At 40.3% G+C, this 25703-nt stretch overlaps 1 protein-coding gene across 4 annotated transcripts in view; it reads left to right on the top strand.

The window, feature by feature from the left end:
- The window catches only part of TP53BP1 (tumor protein p53 binding protein 1), a 1265047-nt gene that overhangs the window by 1158939 nt on the left and 80405 nt on the right, over positions 1 to 25703 (top strand). For all 4 annotated transcript variants that reach the window (XM_044077533.1, XM_044077532.1, XM_044077535.1 and 1 more), the window contains one exon: positions 9124 to 9323. In XM_044077533.1, the coding sequence (XP_043933468.1) occupies positions 9124 to 9323 (200 nt within the window). The remainder of the gene's footprint in view (positions 1 to 9123; positions 9324 to 25703) is intronic.

The following is a 25703-nucleotide window of genomic DNA, read 5'->3' on the forward strand; positions in this document are numbered from 1 at the left end:
AGTTCCCTGTGCTTTCTCCTATTAACCTGGTGCACTTGGGCATTCTGAGGCAGTGCAGCAACTGCCTCATATACACAGACAACCCTCTCCTTTTACCTCCCAATACTCAGAATTGTGAGAGAGATGCACTTATATCACCAAATTGGAAGCTATGCACTCTCCAGACAAGACCAGACTAGCTGGTCAAGAGGAGAAAGTCAATACCTGTGTCACACCACATGGGACACATAGCCCTCCAGAGCACCCACTATTACAGCTCTCATATAAAAACACAAACCACAGACCCACCTTTGCAGAGGCTCTCAATAGAAATTTACCCAAACAGCAGAGACTTCCAAGACAGAAACGCACTCGACCAACACAACATGGCACAAACAGCAGGACACACAGCTCACCTCCACAGTGTGCCCCTCAACCTAAGCCCCTAAAGCGGTAAACACCTTGCCCAATGCACTAATCATAGGTGACTCAATAGTGAGGCACAGAGATTTCCCACTCACTAGTCTGAATAAGAAGGTAACAGTCAGCTGTCTATCAGGTGCCATAATCTGACACATAACACATGCACTCGGGTCACTCCACAACAAGTACAAGTATGACTCTGCCATTGTCCATGTGGGTGTGAATGACCTGAGATGCACCTCCCTGTACTACATGAAAAGAGACATGGTGGAGCTCTCAGCTTATATTGCCCAGGCAGGTATGACACTAGCTCTGAGCAGTATCCTACCGTCACCCAGAATGATACTACAGTACAAACAAAAAATGATTGACTTCAACAATTGGCTAAGTTTCTGGTGTCATTCTAAGGGGGTCTAGTATCTGTCTGCTTGGGATGACATGATTGACACACCTTGATGCTTTGCAAGAGATGGCCTGCATCTGTCACCCCTGGGTTTCCGGGTACTGGCTAAGGCTGTTGCCACCCCTATAGTGCCTTTTTAGGTGGTGTTCCAAAGACCAAATTACCACCATAACAGCTATAAATAAATGCAATCTGAGGGTCATGCTGCTCAACGCTAGAAGTCTAAATCTCAAGATGCACTCACTTGAAGCACTCCTTAGAATGGAGAACATCGACATTTGTGCTGTAATGGAGACCTGATTTAAAGTGGCAAAAAGCACACCTGCGGTTCCAGGCTATAACTAATTCCACACCTTTTGGCCCCGAAACATGGACCTAAGCTCCAGAGGCGGTGGTGTCCCCATATTCATAAAGGATATGCACACTTCCAGACTAGTAGCCCAGCATAACGCATCTGAGATACTTCAGGTACAACTAACACTGGGTAAGACTGCGATCCAGGTCATAGCCTGCTATAGGTCTCCAGCCATGTCCCTAGACTCTCACTCCACGTTCCTAAGCACCCTGGAATCTATCAAGGTCCAACCCAACAGTCTCTTACTAGGAGACTTCAACTACCCCTCCATCAACTGGGAATACTACTCAAGCACCAATACACTGGTCCAACGCTTCCTGGAATTCATCAGTTCCAATGCCCTGGAACAGCTCATTCTGACCCCCACTAGAGGAAGCAACATCCTTGACCTGGTTATTACTAACATGGGACCATTGCTCTACACCAATAGTCAATCCTTCCATGGTCAGATCCGACCATAAACTAATCATCATGGAAATTCACATCTCACCCACACCCCCGGCAAAGGTAACCACCATGAAAAACTTCTCCAAAGCTGACTTTGGACTCCTAAGAGATGGCTAACTTCATGGCACCCATGCCAATGGAATATAGCTGCATGACTGCCGAATCATACACCAATGCACTGTACAAACATTTACATAAATGCATGGAACTAGCCATACCCAACAGAACCAAGATGCTCTCCTCCAAAAAAAGAAAGCCAATCTGGTGGTCCCCTGCCAGTAATAAACTCTACAACAGAAGGAAGAAACTGTTGCAGAAAAAGGTTAAGTCCCAAGACTGGAAAAAAATCCCTTATTAGCTTCAACAAAAAGTTGAGATCCCTCATCAAATCCTCTAAAGCCAGCTTTGAAGGCAGAATTGCAGCAGACGCTAAAAACAGTCACAAAGCTTTCTATAGCTGTATCAAGAACCTCCATGGAAATACCCAAATTTGCTCTAAGATACTGCACAATTGTACCTCTTATACTCAGCCAACAGATATTGCCAACATACCATGCCCTTAAGCTTAATGCCAAAAAAATGCGTCGATATCCCTTTGGTAAAAACTCCATTCCCACTAATTACCACATCGATGGGAGCCCACTGAGCACTGAAGGTGTTATAAATGATCTGGGGATACAGGTTGACAGCAGCCTGTCCATCGACCACCACATTGCAACTGTGGTCAAAGTCCTATGTGGCACACCTCATTACCAAGAGTTTTGCATCCAGGAAGAAAGAGGTCATCTCGCTCTACTCTTCCCTCATTAGACCAAGCATTGAGTACAATGCCCCATTTTGCATGTACCTCACTAGGCACCTGCAACAGCTGGAGAGGCCACAGAAGTACCTCACGAAGAGAATCATAGGCATTAAACTCATGTCCTACATGGACAGACTCAAAAGATTCCGGCTATTCTCCGTCTCATATCGCCTACTTAGAGGCGATCTCTGCTTGACTTACAAAGCCATGTCTGACCCAGCTCTGTTAAAAATACTACATCTAAAGAAATCGCAATCCCTCCACACCATGCAGACCAGAGACCTCAGCCTCATTACCACAATCAACAGAACATGCTGGTGGGGCAGATTCCTCACCCAGAGACTGCCCATGCTCTGGAATAGACTTCCCATACATGTCAAACAGAGCACCTCGCTGACCCACCTCAGGAGAAATCTTGATGAGTGGATGGGTAATAGAAAGTTCACCCCGGGGATAACTCCAGTGGCTGTACTTGGTAGTGGCATGATGCCAGGGCACTTCTGTGGGTTAGACTTTGTAAAGGCTCCATGTCCATTAACCCTAGTACACACCTATGAACCTATGGAGTGCTACCCAGTGAAAATACAGGATTTAGATTTTATTGTTTGATTTTATTATCGTGATCTATAGTATATCTAAGGAATAATCAGTGGAAGTGGTGTGGTTCATGGTGAAACTCACTCCCACCTGGCAAGGTTTGCTTATTAGTGAAAAGCCTATGTGAACAAATTCTGGCTAGCTGGAAGACCGATCCCACCTTGACTTGCACCCTGTGCCATGGATTAATTGTTACTAAACCTCGATTTTTGTTTGTATTGTGTCATATTTTTATTGTATTTTATGAGAGACTTTGAGAGTGCCGCAGTCTATTGCTAGGATTCCATTCATTATACTGTTCTGGTATGAAAAAGTTAGTGACAAAATACATCTGGTGGCTTTTTATAAGCAGCCAGAACAAGTCTGCATTTGTGAAACTGCCATGGAAATGGCAAAGAGTCAGTTTAAAGCCTAAATTTTTGTTCCTAAATGGTAAGATAAACAAAGTTCAGTTGCTCTACCTTGTTATAAATGCATAAATATAAGATACAGTTAAGGTATCCTGCAAGAACAAGATAGGCAGTTTGAAGCCTATCATTTGTTGTATTATAAATATATAAATATAATCGATCCCATTTAGCCTTCAGATTGCATAGAATACAGTCCAGTATATACTCCTTTATTTACAGGATAGTTTCTCCGGTTAAGGTAGACTGAAAGATGTAAGACGAACATAAAACAATGCTGTAGACTTTCATTTAGTTATTTTTAAGTAGCAGTCATGTACAGAGCAAGTTTTTACAGTTTTTTCTGTATAGTTACTCAGCAGGATTATAGTGGCAAATGTTCCACTGGATATTATTGCATGCTTTTACTCCCACTAGAATGCTTGCTTAGCCAGTCGGAAATTCCAGTTTTTTCCTTTATTTGTATTCATTTTTTTCCAAACCATGTTATAATGAAGATGTATCTTAAAGGTAAGAGAAATAGACCTCATGTTCCCTTTTTATTCACAACCTAGTTGCATAAAAAAATAAAAATAGTTAATTATACAAATAGGAAGTGAAAATGAGCAGAACAACACAACAGTGTTAAGTATACTTAGAGGTATAGAATGAAGTCAGACTTCTTTAGTACTCTTTGGTTTGCAGCCATTACAGACACTATTGTAAACTCACGAGAGCAGTTGCAGAATCATATAAAATATAACTTTGATGCTCTAATTATGTTATAGTGCCTGTGCAAACTACATTCATCTGTGTTGAATTAGAAATTTGAATTAACTTGAGTCGGACAGGCAGGGTTGGTAACTGTTAAATTGATCCTGGGACAGAGTTCTGTATTAGTGGACCAGTGAGGGAATATCTTTGCAGGACAAATAAAACTTAAGGATAACAAAATAGCTAAACTAAGGCTTATTTAGTCTTAGTGGCCTTGAACATTGCTTGACTATGATTAAAAGATACAAGGACCTACAGTGGTCCATATATAATAGCTTGTAGGTATGATGTGAATCAGGTGGGTAAAGTGTAAATGGGTAACCATCTTGCTTTCTTGATGGTGAGGCAGTGGTCATAGTATCACAGGGGATTACTAGGCTGCTGACCCTGAAGGGTCTTTCTAAGCCTAGCCATGCTTCCCAGAAATATTAGCCAGGTTTTGAGCCTAATACTCAGAAACTTGGGCAGTCAAGGCACAGCAGTGGAGGAAGCTAGAGGTGCTAGAGATAAAGTGTCTGACATGGGTGGAAGGATGCACAGTGTGGGACAGACCAAGAAATGAAGACATCAGAGTAGAAGCAAACGTAGCTCCAATTGCAGAGAAAGTCAAAGAAAGCAGAAAACAGATTACGGTGGTTTGGGAACCTGTGCAGAGGACCATCTGATCTGGGTGAATAAGATTTGGGACAGAAAGAAAAAGGCAAGAGGATATTAGGGTGTCCAGAAACAGATGAATGGAATGTGTGAGAGAAGACCTGTGACAGGCATGACTGTTGAAGGTAGGAGAGTGGCATTGAGCTGAGTGAGAGATGGCGACTGTTTTCATGACAACCTGACCCCATGTAGAAAATGGGGAAAAGAGGATAATGACTTTTGATGCCATAGGTTTTTGTGGTGGTGTTGATATAGCTATATCATTCTGGCATGAGAGGTGAGTGTTTACAAGGTACCTTTCACTAATAGAGGCATAGGTGCCAGACCAGGGTTAAATTTATGATTTCTCTATCCATTGATCCAAGTTGCACTTAAGTAGGTTATAGTTTCATAGTTTCATAGTATAGTACTAGGCTATCTGCCCTGGGGGTGATGTGGCTTTGCCCACCCCATGAAGTCTCTGTCTAGTAGTGTGCCCCTGTCTAGCAGTGACACAGATGTGACCCCTTGAAGAGAGTCAGTGAGGGTAATGAACTGGGATCCTGTTCCAAAGCATGGGAAGCCTCTGGATTATGAATCTATCCCTCCAGCATGTCCTATTCATATGTGCCGAGGTTTAAGTCTTTAGCTGTGGTCCTGATGGATTTGGATTTTAGTCTGTAGGAGGTGTAGGAGAGAACTCTGTTTCATGTGGATGGGAAGCCTGTTCCACAGATAGGGCAGTCTCTGAAACAGATACCTGACCCTCAAGTATGTCTTATTTATGTTACAGATGAGATTTAGGTCCCTGGATCATTTTTTCTAAGGCTATTTGTTTTGTGGATGTGTGATATACCTGTTAAGGTTGGATAAGAGAATGATGTGTAGGTCAAACTCAGATCACTCCTCAGCAGCTTGTAGGAGGCCAAGTATAAGGATAAGGTTTTGAGGCAGTCTGCATAGGACATGTTAAAATAAGAAAAACACCAGAAATTCAGCAATAAGGAAAAAAACACCAGCTAGTAATCCAACGAAGTTTATGCTCTCTCTCTCTCTCTCTCTAACATCTCGACTAAGACAGTCTTCAAGGAGTAATAACATCACAAAGAATACACCTGCCTTAAATACATACATTTTAAATAGATAATTGATTAATTAGAACAATAAAACAATTAAATGAATATTGGATAAAAAACCTCCAGTTCATTTCAGCATTTAACCCACAAGGGGCCAAAGTGTCAAACTTTAAAATGTAAACAAATTCCTTATATAACAATACCTTTTTAATATTACATTCATCAAATGGGGAAACATGCTCTTTCTAAAGAATGGATCCACACAAACCTTCACTATTACCTCCATGAGTTTGTTCAAAATGCATAGCTGTTGGGCTTTCCTTTTTTTTGTTATTAATATCCTGTATATGTCCTAACAGTCTGACCTTAAATGGTCTCTTGCTTTCCCCTATATAGAAAATATTACATGAACAACAGACGGCATAAATAATGCCCTCTGTATTACAACAAAAACTTTCTTGTGGGTGAAATACCCGACCATTAATTCTATGGAAACTTCCAGCAACATGTTTGCAGGCTTTACATCTGCCACATGGTGTCGTGCCGTATTTACTCAAACTTCTTGATATTTTGTTACAAGGAAGCTTAAACCTAGTCTTAACTATGAAGTCCCTCAAATTCCTTCCTCTTCTATATGACATAATGGGATATCCCCCCAAATTTAAATCTTTTAAGGACATAATATAATCCCAATAAAACTTCAATAAATCAGCTAACACCATACTAAAACAACTAAATGTAGTAACAAAATACAGATCATTACGTTTGTATTTTGCAGATTTCCTATCATAATATTTATACTTTGTCTGTTGCTTTTTTGTCTTTAAGACATATTCATTAAAAAAATTATTCCAACATTCATTCTTTATTTCTGTATTATATCCCGTTTCTAAACATATTATTTGTTTTCTCAAGTTCTAATACAAAATCTTCATTATTACACAATCTATATATGCGTATGAACTCCCCATAGGGTATTGCCCGAATCGTATGGGGGGATGACAGCTTTGCACCATTACATACTGAGTACCACTCTCAAATTTTCTATATACAGTTGTTCGGATTTTATTTTCCTCACTAATATCCACTATTACATCTAAAAATGGAACACTCTGTCCTGTCATAAGCCCATCAAATTTTATATCAAATCTGTTGGCATTAAGCTCATCTACAAAACTTTGTATCTCATTCATACCCCCTTCACATAAAAAAATAAGGTCGTCAATAAACCTACAATATTTCCTTACATATTGAATAAAGAACCTTGATCTATACACATATTCTACCTCAAATAATCCCATACTTAATTTGCATAGGAAGGGGCGAAAGAAGCCCCCATGGCCATACCTTGTTTTTGTCTGTAAAGTTTTCCACCAATTTCAAAATAGTTATTTTTGAGACAAAAATCCAAGAGGTCAGTGATAAATTCTGTCACTGGACTCTGCCCCAAAAAATATCTAACAACTTTAAGACCAAAATTATGACTAATACTGGTATATATACTCCTCACATCCATTGTAATCCAGTACATTTCTGAATTCCACTTAATGCTCTCAGTTTTCTCCAAAAAGTGGAATACATCTTTAATATACGCAGGTAAACCTTGTACTTTTGACAACAAATATTGTTGTAGGAACTGTCCTATATTACAAAGAAAATATTTTCTCCCAGAAACTATTGGACGACCAGGGGGATTTATCAAAGATTTATGAATCTTTGGGAGACAGTAAGAATGGGCAATCTGACAGCCTTCTCTCCCAAATTTTTTGTTAACATCTTCTAAAGAAAAATATCTCAGCCTGTGGCCCTTTTTCAAAATTTCATCATATTCATTTAACAATTCTTTATATTTCAATAAGTCACCTTGTTCATAAACTTCCATATTTTCCAAATGTTCATTACACGTATTTAGATATTGACTACTATTCATTATAGCCAATTTATTCCCTTTATCTGATAGTTTAAACACAATGTATTCTCTCTTGCTTAATAACTTTAATCTATTCCACTCATCTTTAGTTAAATTATAACTAGGAACCCTAAATTCCGACAGACTTTTCTCTACAGCAAATTTAAACATGCAATGAAAATGTTGGATACCTTCATGTGAGAATGAAGGCAAGAACGAACTTTTAGACACAATCTTACTTGTATCAAACAACATATAGGCATTAATTTCATCTTCTGACAGATATGAGTAAAATATTTTGTTCATTGAGCTATCAGAATCTTGTTTAACATTAAAACTGTTATCAATATTATTTTCAGTGTTGTCAAACAATTTCCTAAAATTTAACTTTCTACTAAGCTGAAAAATATCAGCTTTAACCTCATGCACTCTAGGTATAACTGTGGGAATATACTTTAAACCACAGTTAAGAACAGCATAGTCCACGTCACTCAAAGCACAACCTGAGAGGTAAACAATGTATACATTAGAGTCACTGGTAGATGGTGAATTACCAAAACCTCTGTATATGCTCCAGTTGTTGTGTGTCTGGTCAGGTACATACAAAGAGGGCACTGTATTCTATGAATGGTTTTGTTTATTGAGGGCTAAGTACAATGGAACTGTAACATCTATGGACCTAGATGCCATATCTTTGCTGATAAGTTGCACAACATAAAATGATTTCCCTACTGCAGTAGATACATGATGATCAAAGACCAAGTCACTGGCTATATGCATTCCCAAATCCTTGACCACTGGGTCTACTCTTAGCATTGTATTATCAATGTGGTAGTTTGTGAGGGTGACCATCTTTCCAAAAGAAGCTATTCTGCACATCTTGGCATTAGTTTTAGACTGTGAATGTCACTAATTATTAGTCAGGCATTGACTGTTCTATTTTTAACTTTTATGTTTTTAGGACAGACTTCTTTCAGAGGAAGGCATTATTTAGTGTAAAAACTCAATTTGGTGACAAATGAACAGTTTAAACTGCAGGTAGTTTCTATTTTCAGGGCATCTGCTGGGCGGAAAAAATTCAGTGACCAGTATAGAATTTGCTTGTGTCAGTCAGTGCCAGTAAACAGAAATCCATTTGATTTTAACTGAAGTATTATAACATATTAAGATAAGAGTTACTGGCGCTGAGGAGGCATAGTGTTGCTTCTGAACATCTGCTTAGTACAAACAGAAGATACACTTGTAATACAATGTATAGTTGTTCATGTCAGAGAACTGGTAATACTAGAGTAAGCCATTATCTTGTAACATTTTGATGTTCCACTTTCTCTGTTTTTAGTGTAAAACGGCTCATCAGTGCCTCCTGATTGCTGATCAGCACTGTAGAACACGGAAGTATTTTTTGTGTCTTGCAAGTGGGATTCCATGTGTCTCACACTTCTGGGTGAGGGACAGCTGCCTTTCAAATGAACTGCAGAACTTTAAAAGCTATCTCCTACCAGCTGGCCATAGCCTTCACTTGGATAGAATACTGGAATGGTAAGCAATAATACAAATTATCGATTTAATATAAAACTGGACACTAGTAACAAAAACAGTAGTACAGATTCCAAAAAAATTGTTAATTTCAGCCATAATATACATGAGATTGTATTACCTGTTGTTTCATCTTTCATTAAACCTCCATTGAAATTGCTGCAGAAATACTGCATTATAAAAAAGACTTAAGAATATTTGCCATCTGTGACAAAAACAGCTACTTTGGATAGCTTTTTCAAGCCAAGGGCAATGTGTAATTCTAACTTTCAATGACAGGCAAATCTGAATAATCTAGGAGTGATTTATTCATTCCTCCAGTCACACAGACCTGCATCACCACTCTAGATCACAATGTCAGTTTGGTTTTGCCTTTGTAGTTAGTTTTCAAATGATAGCTTGAGGGAAGCGATAGCTTATTCCATGTGCTAATGGAGCAAAACCTCTTTAAGTACCAAATATAGCATTAGACCATTAGGTCATTGATTTATTTATGTATTTATTTCTCTCGTTTTCTTTCTGCTTTTGTTATCCTTTCCAACAGCTGTTGCCTTCTGTAATGTTAATCTATTGTTTGTGTTTTACTGTAAGTATACTGTTAAATCTGTGTTGTCCTACTACCTTATTGAAGTTAGTGTAAATATATGTATTATGTAGTTTAGGATGAGCATTAAATCCAGAGTTTGTGATTTGTGCAGAAAAATGGAATGACTTCTGAATACACATAGGGGTGAAGAATTTGACAGCTGCATGGATTTTGAATCCTTTGCTTTCTCTCTCTCTCTGCCAGGCATTCACTGCAAACGTCTCCACTGATATGATATGATATGATGTGGGCCTCAGACTTACATTGTCTCTCTCCCCAGGTTATAAAAACAGTTGCAGATCTTGACTGTTAATGAGATGACCACATGAATGTTATGGTTCTTATATAATCTAGTATATGTTACACACCCAGACACTCACACACCTGGGTATCAAACACGCAGTAGCTGTGCCCTCTGGCCTACTTTGTTGCCTTTGGGGGGGGCACACATACGCTTGAGAAACTTTTGAATTGTACAAGCTGGGTGTATCAGAAGAGGAACTGATAGTAGTTTCCAACTGTTAAAAAGGTCTTTTTTGCAGATCAGTTGTTAATTTTGAGTGCATATCTGTTATTTGGCATACTGTTAGATTTCATCATTTTACTTTAGTATTCCCAGTTACCACTGTGAGTCTCCAGAATGTAATTATTTAAAGGGCATCTTCTTTTACCGTACATTTACCTTAGCAACTGAATGCTATAGCACTGACGAGCTAAAACATACAATCTGTATTACTAAGGGAGACAGAAGGCTGCTTCTCAACAAATGTACTCCCTGCACTTTCTGTTTGATAGATGCTACAAGGATTTGACTTCAGACTCGGCATGCAGAGAGCTTCTGGTCCTGCTATGATGACCAGCGTAGGTAATTCTAGTGGCAGCTTTTGTGGATTTATAAGCCAGTGCCATCACAGTTGTAAGGAAAACACATTATAATGAATCACAACATTTCCACTGTATTCTACTGAGTCACATTATTTGTAGTGAGTTCTACACAGGTGCATCTATCCACTAACACTATTAATTACATTTTGTTACATGGAGAGGATGCCTAGTTGCATAGTGTTCTCAGTTAATCACTGCCAGGTGCCACTTTTTTTTACAAGGAAGTTTGAACCACAGCTGCATTATTGAGAAGTGAGGTGGCAGTTGTATTTATGTAGTACAAAAGTATACTTATTTGCCTGTTTTTTGTGCATGCCCATCTACATCATTTCAGGGACTCTTGGCTGGCCTTCCTCTTTCTAAAAGACATAGAGACCTACAGTTTCAGGGCACTTACAAGCGTCCAGTCTACGGATATTCACCTCTACAGGAAAAAAAAAACAAATATCCCCAATATGTCAGTGAAACAAGGGTGCCAGGTCTTCTGGGATCACCGTAGTCTTTTTCTGTCCCATTGTTAAGAACATTGCAGAACATAACCGCTCCCATTTAGCATTCAGATTGCATAGAATACAGTCCAGTATGTATTAATTTATTTACGAGATTGTCTAAATACACATTCCCCAGGAGTAAATAACGCCTACACTAAGTGTACACTGTTCTGAGTGAACAGACAACAGACATAACTCGCACCTTCTTCCTCCTAATTTTATTTTTCCTACTGATATTCTTGCAGCTTTAAATATTGACAGGGATTCATAAAGGTTACCACAAAGTGTAGACTACATGTACACGTAGTGTAATTTTTCTGAGTCACTGTAAAGCACAAAAAATGTGATAAGAATTTTGTTGAATACATATTGTGCACACTTGATGTAGGCTTTATTGAATCTGGCCCTTTCTTTACAGTGACTCTTATTTTCAGTGCTGCTTATATGTCACCATTACACAGATGATATAATTCTAAATTGCAGAGTATGAATGTGAGGTCACTAAGAAATATGTCTGCATCTACATTACACGGATATGGGTAGATATGGTCAGAAATTCAGTTATACTTATGTGAGATATACTATCTGTTTTTTTTTGTTTTGTTTTTTTGGGTAGGGATATAAAATTTGAAGTAAAATATAATGTTTATATGAAACTGACAAGTACCAGTATATTTTCTCATGCTTGTAGTCCTGCTAGAGGTAATGGCATTGGATCCTAAGGAGAACTGCTGTGTGCAGCATAGTGTTATGGCACTGATCAGTAGTTTCCCGCAGTGGAAGAATGTACAGTAAATAAGATTTGTACAATAGAGAAACACTAACTTTTAAAGATATAGGTGCAGAATAAAGACCTAAAAGACAATGGGGCAGTCAGAACTTGTTATGGTAATGAAAAAATAATATTTTTAAGTAAATTAGTAAAATATTTGTGGGAATAGTGTTTATCTTCTTGTGTGTGTGTTAGCTTTGTTACCTGGTGAACTGTTGGAGAACAGATGAATAATATCTTAAAAAGAGTCCCTCTGAAGGTATATACACTATGCTACCATTGTGTTTCATGAATAAGGCAAAGAAAAAATGAGTGCCAATTTTCTTTAAGAAAAAGCATTCACAGTACTGGAAATTGCACTGTTTACCACAAAATGTATAAGAAAAGATAATATAGTTGTGTATGAAATAAACTGTGATGTCCCTCCTCTGGGCCAGTAATCAAGGAGCCTCAATCTTCACCACTGACACCAGTGGGGAACGTTCACTTAGAACAAAAATAGATGCACACAGTATTTTCAGATGCAGCTGTCTGCACCAAGCACAGTTTCCCTTAAGAGCACATAGGGAACACACTCCAGTTCCGGAGTTGGACTTCCTGTCCATGCCCCAAATAAGACTCTACTTTTCTGTTTGCAAAAATCAGTGCTCTGTGTCCATGTTCCAAGTAGCTGACACACACACTCTTTGAGATTTGATTTACACACACACACACACACACACACACACACACACACACACACACACACACCTATTTGGGAAAGGCTGGCAAAGATTTACCTCCTATGCTACCTCCACCCAGACTATAAGGTAGAGTCACTGCCACCAGCCAGCTACTTTAAGGCTTTTACCAGAGTACCCAATACTCTTAGTAAAATTAATACTTACACAAATGGTAGTGTTAATCAGTCAGCAAGACGTCCAGGAGAGTGATGCTACAGTGCCACTAAATAAATGCAGATATGCTCAAGGGTTAAAATAAAAGACCAGCCACAATGAAAGATTTAGATATATTTAATAATAAATAATAAAAAAGAGAATGCTGAGTATGTAGTTAAATAAAACACCAGTTTCAATTCACAAGAAATATATAAAAAAAAAAAAAAAAAGATGGAAAGACTCGGACAGATACAGAAAAACAATACTTTTAGCTAATCTCACTACATTTTCCTAACTGACTGAAGAATTACTCTTCCTTAGTTAAGCTACCTACTGCCACAGTGGTGCAGTGGTTAGCACTGCTGCCTCACAGCAAGAGGTTCTCCGGTTCGATCCTCGGCTGGGTTGCCTTCTGTGCAGAGTCTGCATGTCCTCCCTGTGGTCGCGTGGGTTTCCTCCGAGTGCTCTGGTTTCCTTCCACATCCCAAAGACATGCTGTAGGTGGATTGGACACTCTAAATTGGCCCTAAGTGTGAGTGTGCATGTGTGTGCCTTCTGTGGAAGGTTGGGCACCGGGCTGGCAACTCGACACCATAAAACTCCACTGCCAATCATGATCAGACAGGTGATCCGTTGTGGCGACCCCTAACCGGGAAAAGCCAAAAGAAGAAGAAGTTAAGCTACTTACTAAATCAAGGCAAGATGAAGTAGATGAGTGGTCTTGGCAATTCCAAAACAGTGTGTTGAGTGTCATCTATCACATCTCTCACTGGTAGCCAAATACAATTTCAGTGCTGGCTACGGAATGACATCACATCTGGTCATCTGACTCTGTGGTTACCACACTTACCCCCCCCCTGCGACTAGAAGCTGAGCCAGAATCTAGCACAGATGTGTTACAATACACACCTAAAAAGACCCCCTGACTAGAAGCTGTGCCAGAATCTAGCACAGACGTGTTACAATACACACCTAAAAAGACATATTACAGTATCTGAAGACTTTAACACAATTCCAGCCCTTTCATCCTTCCCACAGAGACTAACCAGCTATTCTGTGGCACCCCAGTGTGCAATTAGTTCACCACTAAGGGCAATGTATTTCTTTTCTGTCCAGCAGGATCCACTGTTGATACATTTTTAACGCAAGCAACTTTGCAAATGCATTTTTAACACAAGCATCTGAATAAATCAGTTTGATATTCAAATGACATAAAATTTGTTACAAAACTCCAGCTAGTTTTGCTGGCATATGTCACATGCACTGCCCTACTCTCTCTGGCATTGCTGGCACTACCTCACATCATCACATAAAGAATAAAAGTTGTTTTCTTACCTATGTGAAAAAAAAAATATATATATATGTATATATATATATATATATATATATATATATATATATATATATATATATATATATATATATATATATATATATATATATATATACACATACATATATATATATATACATACATATATATATATATATATATATATATATATATATATATATATATAAACACTGCAGTGTAATTCAATATTTGCAATCTCAAAAGTGTTTAATACAGGCAGAAGTGATCGAAAGTCATTTGATTGTTTCTGCCAGTGTTAAGTCCATGCAAGATTATGCATGGGGGGAGGGTCAGGGAATTTGCCCCTTTCCCACTGTAGAGCGATCTCAGAGTTGGTATATATAATTAATAGGAGTGAGAAGGTGCATGATTGAGAACCATGACCCCCCCCCCCCTTGCAAAAAAACACAAGTATTTTGTTTTTGGCTTTCAGTCTTTTGGAGTTGATTATTAGCCATTTGAGAGTTGCTTACTTGAATGTTTAGAAGTATATCACATACACATATATATGTATATATTAGAGAGAGAAACGTGTGTGTGTGTGTGTGTGTGTGTGTGTGTGTATTTATTTATTTTATTTCCATATGTAGACCAGAATTGTCCAACTTAGATTACAAAGCCCCCTTTCAGTGGAGACCCATGAAGGAGGTATTCAGTATCAATGCACTGTGCATTCTGCATTTTTCAGTCGTAATAACAGATTGTTGAAATAATGCATTACATATAATACATTACATAACAGATGGTACAAAGATGATACTGAATTAAGAACAGAAAATATGTATGTTATGCTAGGCAAAGGTATCTAATTATAATTACAAAATGCATAATACATACATGAGCACAAGATGATGAGCATTTTGTAACAGAGAGAGAGAAGAGAGAAAGATTGTTTACCTAAGATATTTTATGGTAATGGAGAGCGGGATCAGTATATTAGGGAAATAATGGAGTAATTTAAAGTAGTGGAGAGGTGATTGAATTTTAGAATAGTAAGATGTTGGGAGTGTTCAGATGTAATACAAATTTCCTTTGAGTAACATTCCAGTGTCTTGCAATGGAAAGTAGGAACATGCTGCAGCTGTGGTGATTTAAGAATTTTATTATGATAGCTCAGTGTTATTTCAAAAATCTAAGAAGCCTTTTTGGATTATATATTTACACAGTCTTTTAAAGTGGTGCATTTGTCTATTTTGCTCACTGTATTGTGTAGCCTGATTTAGTAATAAGGTATTCTGGATTTTTAACCATCCTAGTTTTAGTTCCTAAATCTCTCCTTCCCCTCAAGTTTCTATCTAGTATTTTACTACCTCCACATCTCTCTAAGTCATATGACCAACTCAACTAATGTTTATATTTAGATGTTTTATTGTTTTGAATTTAATTTTCTTGTATCTAAATGTCATTGTTATACTTCTTTAATTGTTGGGCCTCTACTGAAAAAGGACATGTATCCAGTTAGATTAGCCCGGTCAACAAATGTAAAATAAAAATAAAATAAAAATATAGTATGAGGCAGTTGTGTTCTGTGTGGAATGTTTGATGTGAATATGATATATGTCTAGTTTGTTTTTTGTGTCTTAATATTGGTTAGGGTTCTGGAGGCATAACAGTGATGGCAAAAGTAATGTTCATGTAGTAGCAGTGATAGTACTGATATATATGCCTTAGGTTGGTATAATGTGCCTAAGTTCTGGCTTGTTTTTAGTTGTGACATAGTATATATTTCAAATTTTCCATTATCAGCTCCTACACCTCATCGTTTGGTTTGAGTCAGTAGTTCTGTGGGTGTATAGTTCACAGTTGTTAATTAGAAATCCTGGTTGTGTGCTGAGGGGATTACTGTTAGTAAAGAACTGCTTCAGTTTTTACATGTAGAAGTAGGTGAGAGTTTTCACTGTATTAAAGGATTATCAAGTGTTTTGTTTGCGTTCTTGTAGAGGTTGAGATTAACTTGCAGATCAGAGTAGAGTAGGGTTACTGTCCCACTTTGCGAGGGACAGTCCATCTTTGGGCAGTTGTGTCCTGACAAAAAAATATTAAAAATGGCAAATGTCCTGAGATTGTAGGACACAATTATATATTTTATGTAATAGTTGCATAAAACAGTTATTCTGTATCTAAAATACCTAAATGTTACAAGAAACAGAATAAGCAACTAAAATGTTACAGGAATAAGCTTTTATTTCGACAAAAAAGTTAAGTTCTATCCTTTGTAATGACCGTGGGTATATGTCGGCCTGTAAAAATCTGATGTGTTTCCCGAAAATGTCCCACTTTGGCCATTTGAAAAGGTGGCAGCCCTAGAGTAGAGTCATTGTCATACTCTACTGGTATGACATTTGTTATTAATTTATATGCCACTGATGAAGATATTAAATAGTGGATGCTATAGGATGGATCCTCAGAGAATAGCTACTGTAACTAACTTGTTGGCCAAGTGTTTTGCCATCTATCTGTGTCCTTTGACATAGGTAACTTTAAACCAGTTGTTTGTATTTTTACTAACATCTACCTTTTCTAGTCCTCCTGTAGTAGAAGGGATGCGACCATTTCTGTCTCCAGATATGAAGCAAGGCCAGACAGCAGATATCTCCTTGTATGAATAGAGTCCCTCTATTTGTACAAGGAGATATCTGCTGTTTGGCTTTGCTTCATATCTGGAGACAGAAATGGACAATACGGCAGTAAATCCCTAGTGCTGGTGTGATGAACTGGATAGACCTATGTTCTCCCAAATGACAAGAATTTCTAAAGACTGGAGGTCTAGAAGAGCTAAGAAGTCGTACACAAGGTCAGACATAAGCTCGGAGATGGCAGCACCTGTCAGCCAATCATGCAGATAGGGGAACACTAGATAGGTTGCAGGTATGCAGCTGTCACCTTGCTGATTCTGGTGAACATTCACAGTGTAGAGGGACTTACTTTGAGAAGTCCACAGGGTTGGCCGTGGTGGTGCAGCAGTTAGCGACACCTCACAGCAAGAGGTCCTTTGGTTCGATTCTTGGTTGGAGTGCTTTCTGTGCGGACTCTGCTTGTCCTCCCTGCCATTGTGTGAGTTTTAAAGACATGCAGATAGGTGCATGCGCCTTCTGTGAAGGTTGGGCATTGGGCTGGCAACTCAACACTGTAAAAACTCCATTGCCAATCAGTCTGCGGATCAGTGATCCGCTGTGGTGATCCCTAATGGGAGAAGCCGAAAGCCATTGCGTTTTCTTTGAGAAGTCCAGCCTAGGGTTTCTGGAAGAGTCTTTGCAGTTTAAAATTAACCCTTATATCTGATGTTGTAATTTTAATTCATTCCTCACTTGATGGGTCTCTGAGCTATCTCGACCTCTTCTTCCAGATCCTCGGATTGAAACTCTTGAGCTCCTTCCTTCACCCATAATTCCCCGTCAGCCTAACATACTTCAGACGTTGTTTGCCGCCATATTGCTACAGACATGAATCCTCTTGCTCTTGAGCTATTGCTGATTTTTTTCCAGGTTAGAACAGTGAAGTTTTCAATTTTTTCCTTCAATAGGCTATCTGCTGGATTTCTGTCACCTTCCTCCCTTCATCCATTAAATCACTTTCTTTAGTGGAGTCCTTTTTTCCCCCCTCTTCTCCGACTTTTACCAAGACCTTAGTATTTCTTCCAGTACCGTTGCTGGTACTTTGACTTTCCCTCTCTCTGTCCTTTTCCTACTACTTTTTAGGGTATTCTTGACTACCATTGTTGCTGGTCTTTCTTGCCTCCCCCAGAAAAGTGTGTTTTACATAATTTCTTTTTCTATACTTGTAGTTATTTCTTTTGAGCCTTTCCTTTTTTATGTATTCGCTAGCATGGCTGATAAACCAAATGGCTTCAAAAAATGCATCTATTGTAGGCACAAATTACCTAATTTGGATGCTTACAGGGAATGCATATGTTGTTTGGGAGCTGCCCATTTAGATGCAGATCGTTTGACTTGTGCCAGAATCAGTTCCTGGACACACACGGATAGATGCAGGAAACTTGTGTTGAAGGGTCTTCTTCCTTCTCCACCTCCTCTTTCCTCTACTCCAGCTGGGGCTCAAACTACCTCATAAAATCTGAGAAAGGAAAGTCTGACTCAGCTGCCAAGGACAAAGTGTCTAGAAAGAGATCTCCAGATCCTACAATGTCTTCAGCTCCTTCCTCAAAGCTACCTCCAAAGATGTCAAGGAAGTCAGCTCAGATGACTTCGGATCCTACTGCTCCAAAACCAAAATCACCTTGGATCCAATCATCTCTTCATTTACCAGATCCACTACCTTCTCCATTTCTGTAGGCGGCTCCTTGCAAGCACTCAAGGCCACCATCCACTAGCTCCTTTGTCAGGCCTTCCAGGGTTTTGTTTCCCGAGGCTGAAGTGATTAGGATGATGAGGAAATTCCTCAGACCCCAGATCCAGATAGAGTAATTTTGTCTCCTTTTCCCAGCAGATCCGTGGGCCTGCCCATGACTTCCTCTTTTAGTTTCTCCTTCTCTGATCTGGCCGGCTGTTTTGCAGCCCTCAGATTTGAGATCCTTGGGGGTGTCCTCATTGGATCAAAAGACGATTCATTCTTCAGCTCCATTCACTTACTTGAGCCACCCATCTCTGAATCTTTTGGGACCAACGCATCAGTGCTGGATCTGGAGTAGGAGAGTTGACTCTGAAGTTGACGGGGCTGTCCCTGCCTCTTAGAACTTTGGCTCTGGGCAGCTCTGGTATGACTCCATGTTAGGATAGAGTGCTTACAGTGTTTCAGGGGTCAGCGATACAGGAAAATTTTGCTTCCACTACCTTTGGCTTCGGTCTTCCTTAGGCACTGTGCCTTTGAGGTTATGGAGAGGGCTTTCTCTTTACCCAGAGAAAGGACATCCTTAACCCCTCGGATCATATCACTCTACCATCTTTGGGTCTTTGTTCTGAGCCTTGATTTTCTATTACACTGGAACAGCCAACTCATTCAAGTCTCCAGTTAGTACCCCAGGACTTCTCTAACACTACTGATACTTCAACAGACCATTCCACTGATGAGGTCCCTCTGAAGAGAATGTGTAAAAGGAGACACTTAGATTCCTCTCACGACTCTCTCACTGAGGAGACTATAATTTTGATTTAGAGGAAGGGTCCCCAGACCTCTACATGAAGACATCTTCTTTGGAGACTTTGTTGAACTCCTAAAGCAAAAAGGTGGTTGCTCTTCTGATACCCCTTCCCAAGAGGAGTTGCTGTTCCTCGAGGCTTTCAGATCTGGCCTGGCTAGTCTTGGGTGACCCCCCCCCCCCTCAGCTGATAAACTTACAGAACTCATATTTTGCCAGGCATGGAAGGGAACCGGGTACTGTGGAGCCCATCCCTATAAATCCAGATAAATTTCTAGTCCCTCCAAAGGACACAACACACTGGAGCGAAGGGGTCCCAGTTGATGCTATGTTTGTGACAGCAGCCACTAAGAAAGAGATTGCAGAGAAAAGCCCTTCTCACCACCCCCTAACAGGGAATCTAAGGCCTTGGACAGATTTGGTAAGCACGTTTTTGCTTCAGCAACCTTTGGTCTATGATTGTTGAATTACTTGGCCCATTCCACAAGACTGCAAAGAGATTTGACTAAGGAGCTCTCCAAATCTTTTTCTGGGTCCAGTTGTGCAGAGGACCAGAACAGTCTTTTTGCATCTGCCCACCCTTCAGTCTGTAACTTAACGCATCCAAGAGGTTGATTTCCCATACAGCAGAAGGTATCTCACGGGTGACTGGTTCCGGCATAACCATCAGGAGACATGTCTTAATGTGTCTATACAAATTTGTGGAGCCCTTTGAGTCTTCATTTGTCAATGCTCTGTTTGATGGATCTTCCTTATTTGGCCCAAAAGTAAAACGCTCTGCAGATGTGAGCAAGAAGGAAACAACTTGTCTGCCGTTGGAATATGTTTTTCTATCCCCTAGAAGAACTTTTCCCAGAATCAATGAAGACATAAAAAGATGTGGTTCCGCAAATCCCAGGATCCTTTTCAAAACACAAGAAGAGATTGTTCTCCCAGAGTCAGAAGGGGGAGAGCTCTTAATGGAAGATCTTTCCCATGGCAGAGGTGGCCCGCAGAACCAGGATAAACTCTACTAGTGCTCCTGAAAAGTGGCCTGACTGTTGCCCTCTGGAGACGGTTGGTGATATCTGTCTCTGTACCACAAAGCCTGGGCATCTGTCAAATATTCCTGGGTGCAGAGAATATTTATTTTTATTTTATTTTACATTTGTTAACTGGGAAAGTCCGACTGGATACATATCCATTTTCAGCGGAGGCCCGGGGAGAAAAGCTCCATGTTTAAAATAAAATTTAGTCACACTTAAAATGCAGGTTACAGAGATATTTAGAAAATTAACAAAAATCAAAGATAAATTCAAATTAGGTTATATAACAAAGACAAAGTTCAAATTAAGGTTACATTTAGATAGGAGAAAGACAAAAACATTGTTGGTGATGGAATAATTATACAGTGGAAAACAAACATTATGAGAAGTGTGCATATAAGAAAGAGGATTTTCATTTAGAAAGAAAGGATGAATGAATAAGAGAAGGTAGGTTAGGTAAGAAGCAGATTAGATAGCATGGGCTGAATAGTAGGTTATATTCCAGATATACAACTGCCTTATGTACACAGACCACCCTCTCCTCCTCCCAACAAGCTCAAATATATGTGAGAGATGCAACTATATAGCCAAACTAGAGGCTGAGCTCTCTCAACCCAGTACTGGCGCAGTCCGTCAGGAGGAGAAGGTAACCACACACACCACAAATCCAGTCTCACATAGACCTATCGCAACAACAAACCAAACACATAAACACACAAAAACATACTCGGAGGCTCTAAATAAAAATCTGCCCAAGCAGCAGAGACCTCCAAAGCAGACATCCAAGCAACCGCTACTCCACAACAATACCCACATATCACATAGTTCACAAAGTCAGTGTGCCACACAGTCACAGCCCTTAAGGCTAAACAACACACCTAATACACTTGTAATAGGTGACTCTATTGTCAGACACACTGACGTCCCACTCACCAGGCTGAACAAGGAGAAGGTCACTGTAAGCTGCCTGTCTGGTGCCAGGATCCGCCATATAACACAAGCACTCAGGTCACTCCAAAGCAAGTACAAATTGTACAGCATTGTCCATGCTGGTGTGAATGACCTGAGATGTACCTCCCTGGACTACATGAAAAGAGACATAGAGGAGCTGTCTGATCATGTAGCCCAGGCCGGTATGACCCTGACCTTGAGTAGCATCTTACCCTCACCATGAATGATGCCACAGTATAAAGACAAAATTATCAATTTTAACAATTGGCTAAAGTATTGGTGTCATTCAAAGGGGATCCAGTGTCTGTCAGCCTGGGATGACATGCTCGATAAGCCACGTTGCTTCGCTAGGGATGGCTTGCACCTGTCACCCCTGGGCTTTCGAATACTGGCTAAGGCTCTTGCCACCCCCATAGTGCCTTTTTTAGGCAAGGCTCAAAAGACAAACCCACCTCCATAGACAACACAAGGAAAAAGAAACTAAACCTCAAGATGCGTGTACTCGAGGCTCTCCTCAGTATGGAGAATATCAGTATCTGTGCAGTAACATAAACCTGGTTCAAGGCTCCCGAAAGCACCCCAGCACTACCAGGTTATACCTTATACCATGCTTTTCAACCACAAAACGAGGGGGAGTATGCATATTCATCAAAGATACCCACACCTCCAGGTTAGTGGCACTGCACGAAGCATCGGAGACGATCCATGTGCAACTAACAGTGAGCAAAACTGCCTTTCAGTTTGTAGCCTGTTACAGACCACCCTCCCAAACTCAGTAACTCCACTCGGCTTTCCTGAGAACACTGGAGAATATGAAGGTCTCTCCAAACACCATTATATTGGGTGACTTCAACTACCCAAACATAGACTGGGAGCACTACTCAAGCCCCAACACCCTCGCCCAACAGTTCCTAGAATTTATAAACTCAAATGCTATGGAACAACTGGTCACCACTCCCACAAGAGGGGAAAACATATTGGACCTGATCATCAACAACATGGGGACTCTATGTTCCATACCAGAGGTATACCCCTCATTGGTATGATCTGACCATAAATTAATCTCACTGGACATCCATATCCCATCCCCACCCCCAGCCAAGGAAACCACGGTGAAGAACTTCTCAAAAGCAAACTTCACACTTCTCAAAACCGAGGTGGAATCCTTCAAAGCCCCCGGGCCAGTGGAAATTACGGCCCAAATCGCAGAATCCTTTACAAACGCATTCTATGGACACCTACAGGAATGCATGGATCATGCTATCCCAAATAAAACCAAGACTCACTCCTCCAAAGGCAGGAGACCTGTCTGGTGGACCCCAGCCATAAATAAGCTATACAACAGAAGGAGGAAGCTACTACATGATAGAGCAAAATCCCAAAAAGGGAAGGCATCTCTGATCAGTACCAGCAAGAAACTATGATCCCTCATAAAATCATCTAAGGCCAGCTTCGAAAGAAAAATTGCACAAGACGCTAAAGATAATCACAAGGCCTTCTTTAGTTATGTCAGGAACCTGGGTGGCAACTCCCAGATATGCTCTGAGTTAGTGCAAAATTATCAAAAATACACTGAGCCCACAGACATTGCCAACATCCTGGCAGACCGGTTCAGTGCAAACCCCCCCCCTTCCCCCCTAAAAGAACAAATTTCTCTTCCAACAGAGTGTAGCCTCCCTGACATCACATATGCACAGGTGAGAGCTGCCCTCTCCAAAGCAAAAAACACAGCATCATTGGGGCCGGACGGTGTCCCGGGCTGCGTCTTACATGAGCTCCAAGAAGAACTGAACCCTCACATAAAGTCACTGTTCAATCTCAACCTTACTACAGGATATGTACCCAAGGAATGGAGTACAGCAACAGTGGTCCCACTCTACAAAGGTGGTGCCACAACAGACCCCGGAAACTATCGCCCTATAAGCCTGACTAGCCTGGTCTGCAAAGCTATGGAGTGTATCATCATGGAACTCATAAACAAAGACATTGGGAACCTCAAAACACTGGATCATACCCAATTCAGCTTTGTTAAGGGCAGATCCTGCCTCTTGAACCTGGTTGACGACTTTGAAACAGTCACCAAGGCCATAGATGAAGGGAAGGTAGTCCACACAGCCTACCTGGACCTCGCAAAAGCCTTCGACACAATACTCCAGTTGGGCATCATAAATAAGCTCACCAGCTTAAATATCAACCCCTATGTCACAAGATGGGTTGCAAACTGGCTCAGGGATAGAACCCACATGGTCAGAATTGCAGGTGCCATGTCAGACTCTAAACCAGTTGCAAGTGGTGTCCCACAAGGCTCAGTCCTGGGACCTCTCTTGTTCGGTATATATTTCTCTGAGGTACAGGCTAACATGGGAGGACTCTGGCTGACCTAGTTCACAGATGACTGCAAACTGGGTGCCATAATCGACTCGCTTACTGACACAAGCATCCTCCAAAAGGGTCTCACAGAGACGGATAACTGGTGACAGAGCCATGGCCTAAAGCTAAATGCCAAAAAGTGCATAGTCATCCCCTTTGGGAAAAACAAAGTGCCCACAAATTTCCGCATAGGTGGTGATCCATTAAGTACGGAAGAAGTAATTAGGGATTTGGGGACCCAAGTAGATGGCAATCTCTCCTTTGACAATCATGTTGCCAAAGTGGATAGAAAGACCTTCTATATAGCCCACCTTATCACGAAAGGGTTCAGATCTAGATCAAGAGAGGTCTTTGTGCCCTTTACTCATCACTCATCAGGCCCATAATTGAATACAATGCCCCATTCGGGATGTACCTTACCCGACGCCTGCAGCAAATGGAAAGACCCCAAAAGTACCTCACCAAGAGGATCAAGGGACTCAAACAGATGCCCTACGCAGTTAGGATAAAGAAACTCTAGCTCTACTCAGCTGCTTACCGCCTACTCAGAGGCAATCTGTGCCTGATGTATAAACCCATGTCCAACCCAGAATTAATGGACATGCTCCACCTCAGGAAATCCAAATCCCTTAGAGCTACACGCTCCAGGGACTTAAACCTCAGCACAGAAATAAATAGGACATGCTGGAGGGAACAAAATCCCAGTCCATGTTAGGCAGAGCCCCTCAATGACCCTCTTCAAGAGAAATCTTGACAAGTGGATGGAAGATCGTAGGTTTACCCCTGGGATCTCTTCTGTGTCCTTACTAGACAGAGGCACAGTAAACTAACCTTAAAAGGGCTATCTTCTGTGACCTACTATACAGAGGCACAGGCAACTAATCTAAAAGGGTGGCGAAAGCCAAACACACTCTAGCTAGGCTTATAAATGCCTTAGGGCAGATAGCCTAGTATCAACCTATGAACCTAAGATATTGGAAATTAGAGACATATAAAGAATTAAAAAATATCTAGAATGAGGGTGTGGGAAGAAAATAAGGGTCCTCACATTTGAGAGCTAAGTTTGGTTTAATAGTTTCTTGGTATATTTTGGGTTAGTCTGGGTTTAGATATGTGCATGACCATTTTTTGTCTTACCTCATTCTGATTATTATATGGGTTAGTCAGGGTTTAGACATGGACATAGCCAGTCACTGTGCATGTGTGTCTTTAGAGATATTTTGAATTGAGGCAAGGAGCATGTGGTGGTTAGTTCAGCAGGAAGTGAGTTCCATTTTTTTCCAGCAGAGTTGGAGAATAAGGAATCTTTGGCTGGGTTGTAGGCTTTGGTCGTTTGTACTAGCATTCTGCTGGATGAGCGGAGGGATGCTAGGTTGCTTATAGGGGGTAATAATAGTAGACAGACTAGGGGTACTGGTAGGGTGGTAGAGGATTTTATGAATGACTACGAGTTGGTTATAGTATATTTGATTGGGTAGTTCTAGTCAGCCTAATTTGTGAAGATTATGACAGTGGTGGGTTCTGTATGCTAAGCCTGTGGCAAATCTTGCTATATTGTTATAGCAGCTAGTGATTTTGTTGAGGTTTGATTTAGATAGATTAGTGAGGATGGGTGATGCATAGAAAAGGGATGACAGAAGATGTGTGCAAATTATGGCTGTTCTGGCAGTTGGGGTTAGAAATTTCTTAATCCTATACATGGAGCCTATTTTTTTGTTTACTGTTTTTATGGTTTTGTCTATATGAGCATTGTAGTTTAGATTGTTATCAATGATTATACCTAGTAGTTTAGTGCAAGGTTCAGGAGAGATTATGGTGCCATTTTTTGAAGAGACTGTAAATATTGGTGATGTTAGCGTATGGGTGGGGGAGAAAAGTATTAGTTTGGTTTTGTTTGGGTTCAGTAAGAGATGGCGATTATTAAGCCAGTTCTCTACTTTGTTGAAGGTGGTTTGGGATAGGGATTGTAATTCTGT

The sequence above is a fragment of the Protopterus annectens genome, chromosome 7.part0, assembly GCF_019279795.1.
Source record: "Protopterus annectens isolate FY-2018-M chromosome 7.part0, PAN1.0, whole genome shotgun sequence".
NCBI lineage: Eukaryota > Metazoa > Chordata > Ceratodontiformes > Protopteridae > Protopterus > Protopterus annectens.